Source organism: Dromiciops gliroides, chromosome 3, assembly GCF_019393635.1.
Source record: "Dromiciops gliroides isolate mDroGli1 chromosome 3, mDroGli1.pri, whole genome shotgun sequence".
Classification (NCBI taxonomy): Eukaryota; Metazoa; Chordata; class Mammalia; order Microbiotheria; family Microbiotheriidae; genus Dromiciops; species Dromiciops gliroides.
Window position 1 is genome coordinate 580,544,071 of NC_057863.1, and position 17,567 is coordinate 580,561,637.

General features: G+C 44.3%; 2 protein-coding genes across 5 annotated transcripts in view; one reads left to right on the top strand and one right to left on the bottom strand.

The window, feature by feature from the left end:
- The window catches only part of NUP98 (nucleoporin 98 and 96 precursor), a 98,675-nt gene extending 91,723 nt beyond the window's left edge, over nt 1–6,952 (bottom strand). For both annotated transcript variants that reach the window (XM_043992441.1, XM_043992440.1), the window contains exon 1: nt 6,851–6,952. The gene's annotated coding sequence lies outside the window, so the exon portion shown is untranslated. The remainder of the gene's footprint in view (nt 1–6,850) is intronic.
- A 5,722-nt stretch (nt 6,953–12,674) lies between these two features.
- PGAP2 (post-GPI attachment to proteins 2) overlaps nt 12,675–17,567 on the top strand; it is a 50,804-nt gene continuing 45,911 nt past the window's right edge. For 2 of the 3 annotated variants that reach the window (XM_043999183.1, XM_043999184.1), the window contains exon 1: nt 13,058–13,191. Coding sequence is in view for 1 of the 3 variants with exons in the window: in XM_043999185.1 (XP_043855120.1) it covers nt 12,926–13,191 (266 nt within the window). In the remaining 2 variants the exon portion in view is untranslated. Of the gene's footprint in view, nt 13,192–17,567 lie in introns of all 3 variants that reach the window. The other variant, XM_043999185.1, reaches the window with a different exon arrangement.

The following is a 17,567-nucleotide window of genomic DNA, read 5'->3' on the forward strand; positions in this document are numbered from 1 at the left end:
TACAAAACACAGCATCAGCACAGAGTCAACTAGAATTCCTGGAAGAGACAGAGGTTTTCTCAAATTAAAAAAAGGTTTTTATAAATGGCTGGGGAAAAAAATGGGTAAGAAATGAAAGCTATAGAAGAATTGGAAAGGGAATTAACAGCCTAGCACAAGAAGTACAAAACCTTGCCCAAGCAACAAACTCCCTGAAAATGAGAACTGACCAAATAGAAGCCAATGACTCCAATGAGACAAGAAGATATATTAAAACAAAGTCAAAAGACTAAAAATATAGAAGAAAATCTAAGGTATTTCACAGCAAAAATGAGTGACCTGGGAAATGGATGGAGAAAAAAATTTAAGAATCAATGGACTGGGGCAGCTAGATGGCACAGTGGATAAGGCACCGGCCCTGGATTCAGGAGTACCTGAGTTCAAATCCAACCTCCGACACTTAACACTTACTAGCTGTGTGACCCTGGGCAAGTCACTTAACCCCAATTGCCCCACCAAAACAAAACACACACAAAAAATTTTTTTTAATTTTAAAATTTAAAAAAGGAATCAATGGACTGGGGGCAGCTAGGTGGCACCGTGAATAAAGCACTGGCCTTGGATTCAGAAGGACCTGAGTTCAAATCCAGCCTCAGACACTTGACACTTAACTAGCTGTGTGACCCTGAGCAAGTCATTTAACCCTCATTGCCCTGCCAAAAAAAAAAAATAGAAAGAATCAATGGACTAGGGGCAGCTAGGTGGTGCGGTGGACAGAGCACACGCCCTGGAGTCAGGAGGACCTGAGTTCAAATCTGGCCTCAGACACTTAACACTTACTATCTGTGTGACCCTGGGCAAGTCACTTAACACCAATTGCCTCACTAAAAAAAAAAAAAAAGAATCAATGGACTACTTTAAAGCCACTGGTGTGGGGGGTGGGGGAGCCCAGACATCATAGTTCAAGGAATCTTAAAACAAAAACAAACAAAACTGCCCAGATTTCTTAGAACCAAAGAAGAAAATAGAAATGAAAAATATCTGTTAGCCACCTCCTCCAAAAGAAACTCCTAAATGAAAACTCCTAGGAATAGTATAGCCAAGATCTAGATCTTTCAGGTCAAAGAAAGAATTCAACTCTGAGTAGCCAGTCAAACACACATGATTTGAATAAAGGGGCAGAGACCCTGGAACATGATATTCCAGAAGGTAAAGAATATATAAAAACAGCCAAGAAAAACTTACCCAGAAAACTGCGTAATCTTGGGGATGGGGGGGGGACCCTTTAATGAAACAAAGGACTTTCAAGCATTCTTGATGTCTTAATGAAAAGAATAGTTCCATAAAAACTAAGAAGTTCAAATACATGAATTAAGAGAAATATAAAAAAGCAAATATAAATAAATGAGCATAAGAGACTAAACAAAAATAAACTGCTTACATTAAAATATGGGGAGATGATACATATGTCCCCTCTATCCCTACCATCATCTGGGATCACATAGAGGGAGTCCAATTAGAGACAAGACCTGGGAGTGGTTCTGTTATATCCTGATGATCTCAAAAATGGGAAAGAGAGGATTAAAGGAATACATGGTGGGGGAGGGGGAAGGAAAAATATCCCATATAATCGGGGTGAAATACTCACACAAACAAGGAAGTGTGTGATAGGCAAGAGGGGAAGGAGTGGTTGACCCTAGAACCTGACTCTTTTCTGTTGAAAGGAAGGGGGAAGGAAAAAAGCATTTATTAAGTGCCTGCTATTTGCCAGACACATATTGTATTTTATCTTCAAAACAACCCTGAGAGATAGGGACTATTATCCCCATTTTACAGGTACAGAAACTGAGGCAAACAGAGATATGCCCACAGCCACAATTCGAACTTGAGTCTTCCTGACTCCAAGCTTAGTGTTCTATGCACTGCACCACCTAGCTGACTCAGGATTAAAGAATGAATACACACACACACACACACACACACACACCCCTGGGGACAGAACTACATCTGGTACATAAATAGGAAGGAAAGAGAAGGAAGATCAGTGAATTAGGAGGGCAAGTAAATTAAGGAAGGGATTGTTCCCAAGTAAAATAAACTCAACTAGTGAAATACAAAAATATTTATCTTTTTGAGGTGAGGTGGAAATCTAAGAGGGTGCCCATAAACTGAGGAATGACTGAACAAGTTATATGATGAAATAAATACAATTGCACTGAAATAAATGAAAAGGATGGTTTCAGAGAAATCTGGAAAGATTTATATGAACTGATGCAGAGTGAAGTGAACAGAACCAGGAGGACAATTACTATAATGCCAATAATATGATAAAGATGATCAATTTTGAAAGAAATTAGGATATAGGATTCATATAATAGCCAACCCTAATTCTCAAAGACTAATGATAAAAAATGCTGTCTACCTCTTGAGAGGTACAGGATTCAGAATGAAACAAATTTTTTGGACATGGCCAATGTGAAAATTGGTTTTGCATGTTTAACATAGGTTTGTGTTTTTTTTCTTCTCATTTGGAAGGAATGGAATTGGAGGGAGAGGAAATAATTTTTGCTGATTAAATATATGTGTAAAAATTTTAAATTACCAATGTTTAAAGGATCAATTAATTAGGAAGGAGTAGAGGGTGGCCTTGCTGCAGTGAAGGCTCAGTTGAGAACTGATAACAGATTTGTAGTGGACCCAGTTAGCATACTTTTATGACTTTCTCCATCTCCTCAGCAGTGCATGGTTAAACACGAAGGAGGCAAATGATTCCAGTAACCCAGAGTTGGGGTTTGGGTAAGGCATGACTGGTGATAAACAACAAAAATTAAGTAATTACTTTGTGCCAGGCACTATGCTAAGCTCTAGAGAAGGGCATCTTAAACTTTTTCCACTCTCAACCCTGAGTATATAATAGGCATACAAATCAGTTACTGCCAAATTTTTCCTCAACCTCCACAATCAGTTAGTTATACAGCCCCATATGGAATCATGACCCACAGTTTAAGAAGATTTGCTCTAGAGGAGAGCAAAGTGAGGTAAAACACAGGCTCTGACCTCAGAAATCTCAGACAACATGCAAACAACTGTGTACATGCAGCTGATAAGACTACTGGACATGTACACAAGATCTGAGTTCAAATTGTGCCTCGGATCCTTATTAGTTGTATAACACTGGGCAAGTCATAACCTCTGTTTGCTCATTTCCTCAACTGTAAAATAGAGACAACACTAGTACCTACCTCCTAGGATTGCTGTGAAGATCAAAGGGACATCTAGCACAGTGCCTGGCACATGACTGGCGCTATAAAAATACTAATTCCCCTTCCTGCAAGAGTAATGGAAGGTAATCTCAGAAGGAAGAGAGAAGCAGAGAAAGAGAGAAATCAGAAAAGGCATCTTAGGGAAATGGACTGTCATGGGCAAAAAGGCCAATATATACAGATCATAGAGTACATAGAGAGCAACTGCTAGTACATATTTTTATTTATTACAAAATATATTTATTATCCCCATGTCCCTTTAGATTTAAACTTTACATTTTAAAGAAAAGAAAATGGATCCCCTCTGTATTCTATACACTTCAAGATGTCAAGAGAGGTGGCTCTCCATAAAATCTCACTTAACCACCCTAGGAGCTGGGTGTTCTAACAGCGTGCCAAGCTCTCTATAAGGCATCACTTGGCACAATGTCATCCCACTAGGAGTTGACAGTCACAATTAAGAATTATTTTACTCTGTGTGTGTGTGTGTGTGTGTGTGTGTGTGTGTGTGTGTGTGTATTCCATAATCATTTTGGCAGTCAGTGGTATTAGTATTTACTTTGCCATATACAAAGGTACAGTTTATTTACATTCCACACTACAGATAGAATGTCCACTTTTTAACTGACATTTAGCTTTTACCAGTTCTCTTCTACTCCCCAAATACTGTTTCCACATCTGTTTTGTCATCTAACACAAGCAAAGTGATAAAGTGAATCATTCAAGGCCATAATAAATACTTTTTAATTCAATTTTAGACTCTCAAAGGAATAATTTTATCCAACTGTTTAGGTTCTATTAAATTAAAATTTTTAAAATTAAAAGAAGCACCACATTGTCCTCTTTTTAGGATTTGCTGGCTTTGAAAAACCTAGTATCCTAATTGAATAAACAAGCCCTTACACACCCACAAAGACACACCAATAAAAATGCAAACAACCAGTAAGCACTACCAATTTGGAGTTATCCAGTACTCCCATGAAAATCCCTTGATTGAGATTCAATGGCAAAGGCAGCTAGTGGATAAAGTGGCCCAGTGGATAAAGCACAGGCCTTGGATTCAGGAGTACCTGAGTTCAAATCCGGCTCAGACACTTGACAGTTACTAGCTGTGTGACCCTGGGAAAGTCACTTAAACCTCACTGCCCTTCCAAAAAAAAAAAAAAAAAGAGATTCAATGGCAGACTACCCACACTACAAGTCTATTGCTCCTTCTTTCCCCCACTAAAGTAAGCTTCTTCCTGCAAAGAAAACTCAAACTCACAGGTAGTCACGAAACTCTCCCTCAATATTATGCATTGGTTTTGTTTGTGTAAAAACTTTTTAACATAATCAAAATTATCCATTGTACATCCTGTAATGCTCCCTATCTCGTTTGGTCATAAATTCTTCCCTTCTCAATATGTCTGACAGGTAAACTAGTCCTTGCTCTCCTAATTTGCTTATGGTATCACCCTTTATGGCTAAATCAAGTACAGTACATTACTATGAACCCTGTAGCAGAGAAGAGCCGATATTTCTTAGTCTGTCTCCCAGTGTGGATTAATTACAAAATTACTCTTAAGTTTTCTAAATTTCACACTTCCTGTTTTCTATTCCCAGTTTGCACCTGATCACTCAGAAATTCTGTCTCTAAAAAGAACATGCTTCTATTTTGCTCAATTAGCCAGTAATTTTACATATCAAACCTAGAATAATAGAATGTCAAAACTGGAAAAGGAGCTTAAAGATATTACTGTACAACTTTCTTATTTTACTGAGTTGGAAAAGGAGGCCTGAAAAGGTGAAGTGAATTATCCAAAAATCACAGAGGATGAAACACTCAGAATACCAACCTAGAACTTATCCCACTACATCAAGCAAATTAAGGTTATTATCTGCAGTTTTATTGATACCCCCACCCCGCCCTGCATCTCACTGCTCTTCATTAAATGATCAGCTACCTGAAATGCAATTCTAAGATGTGATTTTAAAACTAGATGTGAATTAAAATAGTGATGGGGAGAACACTTGTAGTGCCATACTCGACATACAGTACAAGGCTTGGCCCATAATAAATACTTAATAGACACTTATTCATTCATTCATGCTAAATCGAAATGTTTCCCTGGGATCTTCAACATCTGAAGAATGCTTATCTCTGTCTACTAAAAGTGGCCACATACTGCTCTAACACTAGAAGTAAGAACTCAGTAAGAGTAGATTGGTAGAGTCCCACAAGGATAAATGCAGTGTAACAATAAAGTGTTCTGGGGGCAGTGAGGTGGCACAGTGGATAAAGCACCAGCCCTGGATTCAGGAGGACCTGAGTTCAAAGCCAGCCTCAGACACTTGACACTAGCTGTGTGACTGTGGGCAAGTCACTTAATCCTCATTGCCCCGAAAAAAAATAAAAGAAAGTGTTCTGTACTGGAAAGGACATCATCTCGGTTCTACTCGTGGCTCTGAAAATGACTCACCTTATGAAAGCCACTAAACTTGGCCCCCAGCTTCCTAACAATCTACGAGTCTAAAGGTTCCTCCCCTAGCTCTGAATTTGTAGTGACAGGCCACCCTGCCTTTAAATCAAAGGTAGAAACTAGGATAATGGAAAAGGTACCTAATAAGCACTCCGAAGCCATTATCAGAAGGACCAGCCTAGTCAACTGATCCCCGCCACCACCACCCCCATTATAATTTTACTTTGAAATTAACACTTTCATCCTACTATATTTTCTCTGCCTCATAGTTAGAAAAAAAAAATGTACCGAGTCAAGGCAGCATGGTACTTCCAAGCATTCTTAAATTCTGGTCTTTCTAGTGCTAAGGAAAAAAAAATTAAGTGTCTCTGAGAAAGGAGAGTACCTCTTATAAATTTCTGATGTTAACTTCCTAAGTGAAGCACCATTTCAACCTCATTTTTCGCATTAGGGAAATTAAAAGAAGCACCACCACACTATCCACTCCAGGATGTTAGGAACCTAAGTCTTAACCTCTTTAAACCCCCTTTCAGGGCTGAGAATGAAACCAGACATAGCAAGAACCCAACCAATATCTGTAAAATAAAGGAAGGATAAAAATCCAGAAACCTTACTCCGGCCTACTTTCCCTTCATTGCCTTCCAACCCCGGAGAACCTAGATCGCTAACCCCCATTCCCAACCTAAGATCTTTACCCAGGAAACCCCTGGTCCCGAAAAGTATCCCCCCCAACCCAAGAGATCCGTAGCATAAAAGATCCCCAATATCACCTCCAACAAACCCAGTAAGAGTTCTTTCTCTCTTTCTCTCTCTCTCTCTCTGGCCCTCAGACTCCACACCTCAGACCCTGGACTACTGAAACTCGGGAAACCCTACGTCCAGGTCCCGAAACCAGGATACTCCTGGGCGCCAGGCCATTCACACAAATCCCCAAACCTTCGCCCGCGAGGCTACCCCAGCTCCTCCCCCAAAGCAGAGATGCTGGGTCGCGGGGTCAGAGGGTCGTGGGCCCCGCCCCCGTTGTACGGACCGAGGAGAGCGCGCGGCCTCCTCTCTCAAGGAAGGGGCGGCCCTAAGCTCAGCTCGGCCCCAATCCCGTTCTCGCCTCGGAGTCGCGCACCTGGCCGGCCACCGTCGCCGCTGCCTTACCGAAGGGCTGCGTCCCCCGTAGGAAGGGACTAAAAATCTTCTTCCTCCTGCCGCCGCTCGGAACGCGCGCGGCCGCCACGAAACCGCCGCCGCCCGGGCCGCTCTGCGCGCGGGGTCCGACTGCGTCACACGCCGGTTGTCGTCATAAGCGCGCCGCGAGCCCTTCTTTCTCACCGCGCTCGCATTGGCCGTCGTGGCTGCCACTCGCCGGTGGGCCCGATGCTTATTGGCCAAGGTGTCGTTTGAAACCGAACGTGATAGAATTTTGAGGGTGGGGGCGGGGTAAGGGCAAGAGAAATGAGGGCGAAGGGAAATGGGGAAGAGATGGGGGTTGGGGGGAGGGAACAGGCTGGGAAGGGAGAAAGAAGAGGGTGGAATAGCGAGTGAAAGAGCGAGGAAGAGAGGGAGTTGTCCCGCCCTCCTCTGTCACCACGTTACGATTGGCTGGAAATGCATCCTTGCGTCACAGAAGGGAACCTAGAATCGGAGCTGGGAGGGGCGGGAAAATTATGTCGCCTCCTTCAGGCTCCCCCTCGTTGCATTCTTAGGTTAGGTTGGCGGAGGGAGCCCCGTGCAATCTCTCCTCCAACCAATCAGAACGAAGAACACATCGGATGGCATGGCAACTCAGCCTTTGCTGCGGGGGCTTCTGGGAAAGTTCTTCCTACCAGCTTAGTCCCGCATGTTTCAACTCCCCACGACTTCCTAGGCTGTTACCATGTGCGTTGCCTAGGACGGTCTCCTAGCCCCGCCTCACTGAGGCGTGGGGATGGGAAGATCCCTGGATGCGATGTTGGGGGCCAGTTCCCTAATCTTTCCATTTCTCCTTCCCCAGTCCCCTCTTCCCCTACCACCACAGATCCCTCTTCCATATAGTGCCCAGAATTAGCAGTCTCTTTTCGTGGCATAAACCCATGGGCTCTCCCAGGAACATCTCTCACCCCCACCCCGCCTACGGTCCCAAACGAATCAAGAAAGGGAAGAGGGAGAAGTCTCTCACCCTAGAGGGTGCCTCTCCCTTTCAATGCATGCCTCCCCACGACATACACTCAAATGCTGCTTCTAACTGAAAAAATTTAATCCCCGCCCCCATCTCTCAAACATTTCAATCAGCTTGAATATATGACCAAGCAACAGGAATGTATGAGGGCATATACGAGACCTTAGAAGTACGAAGATTTTGAGGACCCGGCCTATCTTCCTTCAAGAAAACCCTAACCCAGCATGTGTATTATACACCCCACCCCCATTCACACCTAGTGCAATTTGTTGTCCTATCCCAAACCCCCTACCCTATTTTCCCCATAACAATTAAATTATAATAGTTCACATGTACCTAATGCTTTAAGGTTTGCAAAGACCTTTTCAAAATACACTTTATCTCATTTTGGCCTCACAAAACTAAGGCTCACAGAGTGGTGACTTGCCCAGCTAGTAATTACCTTTTTTTTTTTTTTTTTTTGCGTGGCAACGAGGGTTAAGTGACTCGCGCAGGGTCACACAGCTAGTAAGTGTCAAGTGTCAAAGGTCAAATTTGAACTCAGGTCCTCCTGAATGCAGGGCTGGTGCTCTATCTACTTCACCACCTAGCTGCCCCCTAGCTAGTAATTATCTTAAGTGAGATTAGGACCTAGGTGTTCCTTCCTGATTCTAAGTCTAGCTCTGTATCTGCTACATTCGAGAAATATTTATTAGGCACAGGGGAAGACAAAATCAGGTCTACTAGGGAGTTAAGACTCCAAACAGATAATTGTAATATTAATTATATGATAAGTGAATTAGAAAACTACAAAATAAAATGTCTGCTGGTGAATCAGAGAGGGTGATCAAGGAAGGTCTTCTTGGAAGAGGTGGCATTAGAATTAGGTTTTGGGGGATAGGTAAGAATTAAAGAGAGGAAGGCAAGGTATGCCAGGCATTAAGAACAAGGAGAAATCATAGTGTGTTTGCAAAACAGAGTCATCCAGGATGGCAGAACAGAGTACATGGAAGAAATTAATATGAGATCATGCCAGAAAGGTATGATGACAACCAAGGTGTGGAGGAGTTTGAGCTTGGGAGGCAATATGTAGCCACTGAACATATTTGGGTAGAGAGGTGACAACCAGATTTCTGTATAAGAATTGTTATTCTGTGGGGCAGCTAGGTGGCGCAGTGGATAAAGCACTGGTCCTGGATTCAGGAGGACCCGAGTTCAAATCTAGCCTCAGACACTTGACACTTACTAGTGGTGTGACCCTGGGCAAGTCACTTAACCCTCATTGCCCTGGAAAAAAAAAAAGAATTGTTATTCTGTAAGTGGTATGGAAGGAGGAGAGTGTAGAAGCTAGTTCTATAAACAATCCTGGAGGGTGGCAATGGGGATCGTTACTGGAATAATAACAACAGAAATAAAGAAAAGGGGATGAGTTTAAGAAATATGCAAATGGAATCAACAGGACTTGATAACAATTAGATTTGGAGGGAGTGAGGGAGTTCAGATTTCATTGGAATGGGGAATTTAGTCAATCAGGAATCTGCCTTTACTAAGGTGAGAGCTGAGCTGCAAGAGCTTTCTGGGGCACTGAGAGGTTACAGAATTTTGCAGGGCCACACAGCCAGTTTGCATCAGAGGCTAGATTTGAATGTAAGTCTTCCTGATTCCAAGGTGAGCTATACCATGCTGCCTATCTAACTAATTGGATTTGAGAAATAAAAGGAATGGAAGAGTCAAAGTTAACAAAAAAAAGTTTTGAAAATGGGAAACTGAATGGTGGCACCACAGAAAAATCCAGAGGAATGAATGAATGAATGAATGAATGAATGAATGAATGAATGAATGAATGAATGAATGAATGAAAAAACATTTGTTAAGGCTTTTGTTCAAGGACCAAGCATTTTAGTAAGCACTAAGGATACAAATACAAAAGTAAAGAAAGTCTTCAAGGAACTTAAATTCTAATAGAAGAAATTAGAAACATAGAATGGTAGCTAGGCCAGGACACTTTTGTCCAGAAGGTTAAGAGGATGGTGAGTGGGGACCCTGGGGAGTAGACTGACATACCCCAAACAGAAAAGTGGCAGAGCAGATTTAATTATGGTTCTTTCTTGCAAAACAGGAGCCAGGAGAAGGGAGTGAAGTGACACATGGCTAGGGCTCTCCTGGAATCTTGTGGTCCAGGAGATGCAGTCACCAATCAAGAGAACAGACTTCAGAGCAGAATTTCCACCAGGCATGGTCTCATGTGTTGGGCCTCCAGGTGATCTGAGAGGAGGAAGTGAAGTGAAAGCTGGCAAGGGTTTTCCTAGAATAGGAGAAGATTAGAAAACAATGAGCTCAATTTGGGGCAGGTTGAATTTGAAATGTGATGGGACATCTTGGTCTGGAAAGCAGCAGGAGATACTATTCTGGAGTTCAATAGAAAAGCTAGAATCATCTGCAGAATACGTAGTAGTGGCAGCTGAGAGTGAATGAGATTGCTAAGACAGAAATGGTAATAACTAGCATTTATATAAGAGTTTGAGGTATGTTTGCAAAGTGCTTTACTAATATTTTATCTTCATAACAATCATGGAGATTAGGTCCTGTTAATGCCCATTTTACCAATGAGAAAACTGAGGCAGACAGGAGCTAAAGAATTTTCCCAGGGTCACATAGCTAAAAAATACCCAAGGCCAGATTTGTGTATTCCTGACTTCAGGTCAGGCAAGGACAGGCAGACAGAAAAAGGAGGAAGAACCAAAAAAATCTAGAGAAACTGTCAGAAAAAAAAAATTAGAAAAAGGGGGCAGCTAGGTGGAGCAGTGGATAAAGTACTGGCAATGGATTCAGGAGTACCTGAGTTCAAATCTGGCCTCAGACACTTGACACTTACTAGCTGTGTGACCCTGAGCAAGTCACTTAACCCCCACTGCCCCACAAAAAAATAAATAAAATAAAAATAGAAAAAGGGGGCAGCTGGGCAGCACAGTAGATAAAGCACTGGCACTGGATTCAGGAGGACCTGAGTTAAAATTCAGCCTCAGATACTTGACACTAGCTGTGTGACCTTGGACAGGTCACTTAACCCTCATTGCCCCACCCCCAAATATATATATATATATATATATATATATATAAATTAGGAGATTGTGAAGTCAATGAAGCCAAGAGAGGTGAAAGTATTCAGTAGGAGGATGTTGTCAACAAAGTGAGAAGGAACAGAGATCAAGGAGGATAAAATATGAAAATAGAATCTCTCAATTTGGCATTTAGAAGGAAATTAATCAGGGCAGCTAGGTGGCACAGTGGATAGAGCACCGGCCCTGGAGTCAGGAGGACCTGAGTTCAAATCCGGCCTCAGACACTTAATACTTACTAGCTGTGTGACCCTGGGCAAGTCACTTAACCCCAATTACCTCACTTAAAAAAAAAAAAGAAGGAAATTAATCAAAGGATTTTTAAATTGAAAGTGGTTTTAGAGACCATCTGCTCTCTCATCTCTCCCTCCTGGCTTTCCTGACTTCCTTCAAAACAGTTCAAATCTTCATTCTAGGGGGCAGCTACATGGTGCAGTGGATAAAGCACTGGCCCTAGATTCAGGAGTACCTGAGTTCAAAACCAGCCTCAGACCCTTGACACTTACTAGCTGTGTGACCCTGGGCAAGTCACTTAACCCCCATTGCCCTGCAAAAAAAAAAAATCTTCATTCTGTCTTTATTCTGAGATTACCTTCCATTTATACTGTATATATCTTGTATATACATATTTACACATATACATATATGTATTTACACATTGTTTCTCCCATTAGAATATGAAGTCCTTGAAGGCAGGAACTACATTTTCCCCCTTTTCTTTGTATCCCCAGGGCTTTGCTTCTTGACCAGGCTGACTGAGTGTAGAGAAGTGAGATTGGATAGGTTAGATGCCCCCAAGAAAAGGGATGGCTGCCTTTTTCCCTTTATGGATTCTGGAAGAAGACAAAAGTAATGACATTACAATAGATGGGTTAACCTTGAGGTATTCTTGTTAGTATTATTATGGAATCATTAAGAAGTTTACTCAGGAGGGGCAGCTAGGTGGCACAGTGGATAGAGCCCTGGCCCTGGATTCAGGAGGACCTGAGCTCAAATTTGGTCTCAGACACTTGATACTTACTAGCTGTGTGACCCTGGGCAAGTCACTTAACCCTCATTGCCTCAAGAGGAAAAAAAAGTTTACTAAGACCTAGTCCTTTTCTGGTGTCCTGAATGTCCCCTGGGCCTATATTAAGACAAAGCCAGAGCACCAGGAACCTGCAGCAAGGGAAAGGAGAGGTCTACTGGGCTCTGAATCTAGGGAATAAATATTTGTTGACTAGGGAAGGGAGGGAATATTCTACAGACTGGGGAGTCCCACATTACTATAGTTGACCCAGTCTTCCTTTTTGGGGGACTCCCAGCGCTAAGGTAAGGTGTAAGGCGCCCTCTCCTGGACCACACTGAACTCTTTGGCACCAGAAATGGCTAGGAGGGACTGGTGGCTCAAAGCCAAAGCCCTCTCTATGCCTGGGCAAACAGAAATTGGTTCGTATTTATTGTGTCTATATCTAGCATATACTGAAATATAGCCATGTTGTCTCCCCCAAGAGAAAACAAGCTCCTAGAAGTCAGCGACTTGGATTTGGTCTTTGTATTCCCAGCATTTAACACGGGGCTTGGCACAAGCAGCTGCTTAATACTTATTGATTGATTGGTAGATATCCTATTCCTCTACTACCCGTGGTGTTCTCAGACCCGTTTCCCGAAGTATCAAGGTTTCCGATCTCTACTGGGGGATTAGGAGCCAGGTGTCCTGATTTCTGTTTTTTGAAAAGGACTGGATTTCTGATCTCTGCAGTGGGGAACACGGACTGAGGTCCCTAATCATCTTCGGAGGAAACAGGAGCGCCCTGGGGTTTTGTTGGAAGGGCAAGGGCCAGATTGCTGATTTCTGCCCTCCGGGGTTCGGGATTTGCCTTGGTCTTTCTCAGGCACGAGAGAGATTGCGATTGTGGCAGACCTGAGGGAGAGAAGTTTGGGCTGCAGAGTGGGTTTAGAGTCACAGACAGGAGGGTAGGAGAAGAATAAGGGGAAATGGGGATTTTGAAGAAGTGGGAAGAGAGGGGGGGGGCGCACAGCCAGGTCTTGCCCACCCTTCGCTCCCAGGAGCTACGGGGTGAGTGGAGAGGGATTTGGGGAAGGGAGCAAAGAGAAGGGGGCCCCAAGGGCAGGGGTTCCAGTCGCCAATCCCTTCCCCAGCTCTGGCTCCGCCTCCCGACCCCGCCTCTCCGGTCCGGCTCCCGGGCCTGCGCGGGCGCGGCCTTGTCGCCTTCGGACCCCGGCCGTCCGGCCGCCCCGGGGTAAGTGGCCGAGGACTGGGGGGAAGGAAGCAAGGTGGGCCTCCAGCTGCCTGGCCCAGTTAAGAGAGGGTACCAGGCTCGAGCCGGGCCTTTGAAGGGCACGGCCATGCGTGGTCCTGCTTCTGTGCCCCAACGCCGGCATTGCCCATGGGCATCCCCCGCTTTCCCTCTCCCCTTCCCGCCCCGCACCTCGGTCCCTCCCCCAAGATCCGCGTGGTCCTAGCCCCTAAGCGGCAGGATTCCATTTCACATTCCAGCCCCCCCTCGAAGGATCGGGGTGTGTGAGTGTGCGGGTGTGGGGGGGTGTTAGGCGGCCCTCCTGCGCCACACTTGTGGCGCCCACCTATCCTTGGAACCACGCGTGTCCCAAGCCCGAAGGCGCCACCTACTCTCTCCCGCCCCCTGTCAGGGACTGTGTCTCTCCGCCTCCCCCCACCAGCCCCCCCCCCCCCTTTCAATTTCATGTTCCATTGCCACAGAATCTGGGTGGCCCAGCGGAAGGATTATGAACCTTTAACCGCTTCAGGAAGTGAAAACCCTGAGGTGTATATTCCAAGAGGACCCAGGTTACAGACCTTCCCGGCCACTCACCCAGAGTAGCAATGTTACATTGGGCAAGTCTCTTCCATTTGCTGACTCTCAGCTTCCTCTTTTAGAAGAACAGCATCCAGGCCTCCTATACTGGGCTGTTCAGAGGAACTGAGGAAATGAGGGATGGTCAATCGACCCATATCACTTAGCCTGTATGTGTGAGTTTTATGAAGATTGTATGATACAGGGGAAAGTGCCCTAATCTGAGTCAGGAGATTTGGGTTCTAGACCAGGCTCAATGATTTACTAGCTGCATTACCCTGGGAAAGGCACTTCTCTTTGAGCCTTAGTAAACTCATCTATAAAATGGGGAATAATAATGCTTCAATTACCAACCTTACAAGATTATGGAGGGGAAAGTATTATAGTTGGTAAACAGTAATAGTATTCCAAAGAATTAACTTTTTCCTCTTTCCTTTTTTTTTTTTTTTTTTTGCCGGGCAATGATGGTTGTGACTTGCCCAGGCTCACACAGCTAGTAAGTGTCAAGTGATTTGAACTCAGGTTTTCCTGAATCCAGGGCTGGTGCTTGATCCACTTTGCCACCTAGCTGCCCCAAGAATTAACTTTCTAAGGAAAAATTTCATAGAATTTTCTACAAGTCAAATGGTCTCTTTTGATAGTAATGTTTCCTTGTCAATGGAAGCATTCAAGTGAGTTGGTGGAAGGAAGGTTTTGGATGATCATTTGTCCAGCCTGTTTTAGGGGTTTTCTGTTATGCTATGGAATGCTATGGTATGCTATGGATGGATGACAGATGGCTGTTATGTTCCCTACCAAAACTGATATTCTGTGATTATGTATTTTTTTTAAACTTTCCCAAACCCTGATTAAGATCATGAATGGCTCCTTGGGCCTATCCTGATTTTCCATTGGTCGGTGGGGAGATTCACTATGTGGCCACACCTGACACAACTAGGACCAATGAGAGAAAGTTGCAGGACAATAGGTTTCAGTTTGATATAAGGGAAAACTTTCTAAAAATCAAAACTGCCCCACAAGGAACAGGCCATCTTGAGAGGAAAAGAACTTTACCTGTAACTAGAGCTTCTAAGCAAATGAATGAAGGGATTCTTTCATAGGGAGGGAGTTTGAAGGAGATGTCTTCTGAGGTCCTTTTCAGCTCTGAAAATTTAGTTCAAGGAACATTTATTGAGTGACTGCTGCACCATGTGCCGAGGATAGAGGATATGAAGACAAAACAAAACAAAACCCTGAAAGAAAAAAGGCCCTGCCTTTAAGGAACTTCCATTCTACTAGGAAGAAGGAATAGATCTAAATAAGTATATACAAAGTAATTAGTCCCTCAAGGACTAACAACTGGGAATCAAGAAAGGCCACCTGTAGGATGATTCTTGGAATTTTGAAACCTCATGATCTTCAGGAGCAGAACAGACTTCGTGGGTCATTTTGCCTACCTCTCCTTTTCCATGAGGAGCTGGTGGAGTAAAAATAATCCTGGATTTAGGAGTGACAGGACCTGAGTTCTAGTCTTGGCTCTGCAGTCAACTGATTCCTTGTGTGATGTGTGTGGGATAGTGTGGATGGAGTATGTAGGGATGGAGGGGGTGGGTAGGGGTTGGAGAGAGAGATTGGGACCAGACCTCGAGTCTCCAATGAAAAGTTGAGGAATCTGGACTTTTTGGGGGGAGCAGTGGGGGACATGGGAAATCATTGGTGCTTCCTGAGCAAGAAAGGGATGTTATCAGTTACCCTCTGGGAAAGTTACTGTGGCCCCTTCGGTGGGACAGATGGAAGGGGAGTTACTGGAAGTGAGGAGACCAGTTAGGAGACTATGTCAGGAATCAGAATCTAGCCAAGAAGAGACTGACTGACTGAGTTCTGATCCCAGGTGGGAGCCACGGGGACACAGGAGAAGAAATATACAAGGTAGCATGTTACAATGGAAAAGGCATGGGATTTAGAGATAGAAGATATAGAGTCCAACCCTCGAATTTTATAAGTGAGGAAACAGAGGCTGAGAGGGCTAAGTGACATGTCCCTGGGTCACATAAATGTAGTAAATTTTTGAGGCAGAATTTTAAATTCACATCTTCTTGAATTCAAATCCTGTACTTGGACTTTAGTGTCATTGTGCTTTAGTGTTTCTTTCCTTCTGTCTCTGATTCTCTCTGTGTTTTTCTGTTCCTCCACTCCTCTCTTTCTCTACCTATGGGTCTCTCTCTGTACCTATTTCTCTCTCTTCTTTCACTTTGTATCTCTGATTTTTTCTGTCTAGAGGAAAAAGACTAGATGTAGTATTACTTATTTAGTGTACAGAAGAAGGGGCCCCCAGAGCCTTTTACCATCCCCTTTCTTTGTAGTTGTCTGGCTGGCCTTAGAATTGTACTCACTTCATCCAGCCCTATTCATATCACCCCAGGTCAGCTAAGTCTGTCCTGATCCCTCTTGTGTGCCTAACACTGTTTCTGGTGAGAGTGGGGAAAATAGTAAGAAGGATGACCCCTCTCCTCCAGATAATAGAAAGGAAACACAGCCCCTGCTAGAGAGTTCTAGTTTGAAAGGGAAACAAGCCAACTCCCCCATCCCACCCCTATCCTGAAGCCCCACCCATCATGGGCTCTGGAACATGACAGATCCTGGGAAAACAATAATTCTATGAATGCCTCTCCCCAGTTTGGGAGTAAACCTGATTTTGCAAAGTCTTTCAAATGGGTGCCACGTGAACCAGGAGTTGCTGCCTCTGCCCCATGCAGAAAGTGCTCTACTGCCTGTCTGCTGAAGCCCCAGAATCCTGACCTCCCCGGGGAGTGGCTCTCTCAGCACACATGTAGGTAAAACAGGCCTGGTGAGAGACCAAGCCAACTAAAATGGGCTGACCTAATCTCCCTTTGCCCCACCCTAAAGCAGCTGAGGAATAGGATAGAAGGTCCTTGCCTGGGCTGGTCTGTTTAGGCCTTAGGCTTAGAGTCAGTGCTGAAGTCTATGGTTTCTCTCAAGGGAGAAAGGTCTCCTGGCTCCCAAAAGAACCCGATGGCCTGGGATTAGAGTCCTGTGAGCTAGTTCTAGAGGAATTCAGTTCTGACCAGCTGAGATCAGCACACCAACCCCTCTGGTTTGTTCTATGGGAAGACTGGGCTGGACTGGGTCGGGTCAGGGGAGAACAGGTTTAGGCATGGTGGAGTCTAGGATTGCATTAAGAATTGTCCCACGGAATCCAATTAAACCCGGCTTCTTGTATCCCAGGGGAGATCACTGGAGGGAGAAAGGGGGCTGACAAGTCCTGCCCTGGCCAAAGCTAACCCTCACAGGTCTGGGCAAGGCCCAGGGTGCCAGTACATACAATTTATCCTTTTGCTCTCTCTAACTCTCCTCTCATCCATCTTATTCCCAGACCCCAATCTGACCAATCCCCCCATTTGTTCTGTCTCCTCTTTTTTCCTGCAGTCCCCAAATTCCCAGCTCTTGGGGAGATTCCAGCCTGGATAGGGCAGGGAGAAAAAGCCCAGCTTTAGACCTGTATATGCCATGCTCTCCCAGTGGACTCACCTTTGATTTCAGGCCTGCACTTTGAAATTCTCTTGTCTGTCTATCCAAATCCTCCCCTCATACTTTAAGGTCCTACTCAAGGCCCATCTCTTCCAGGAAATTCTGTCCTTTCTCTGAAGACCTAATACAACTTTCTGTATACCTTTCATTTAGTAATTAGCACATACTGTTGCTCACATATATATCTGGTCTCACCAAGCAGCCTAGGGTGGGGTACACCTGAGTGCAGACCCCTGTCTCAGCAGCTTGAAAGAAGTATCCAGCACAACAAAACC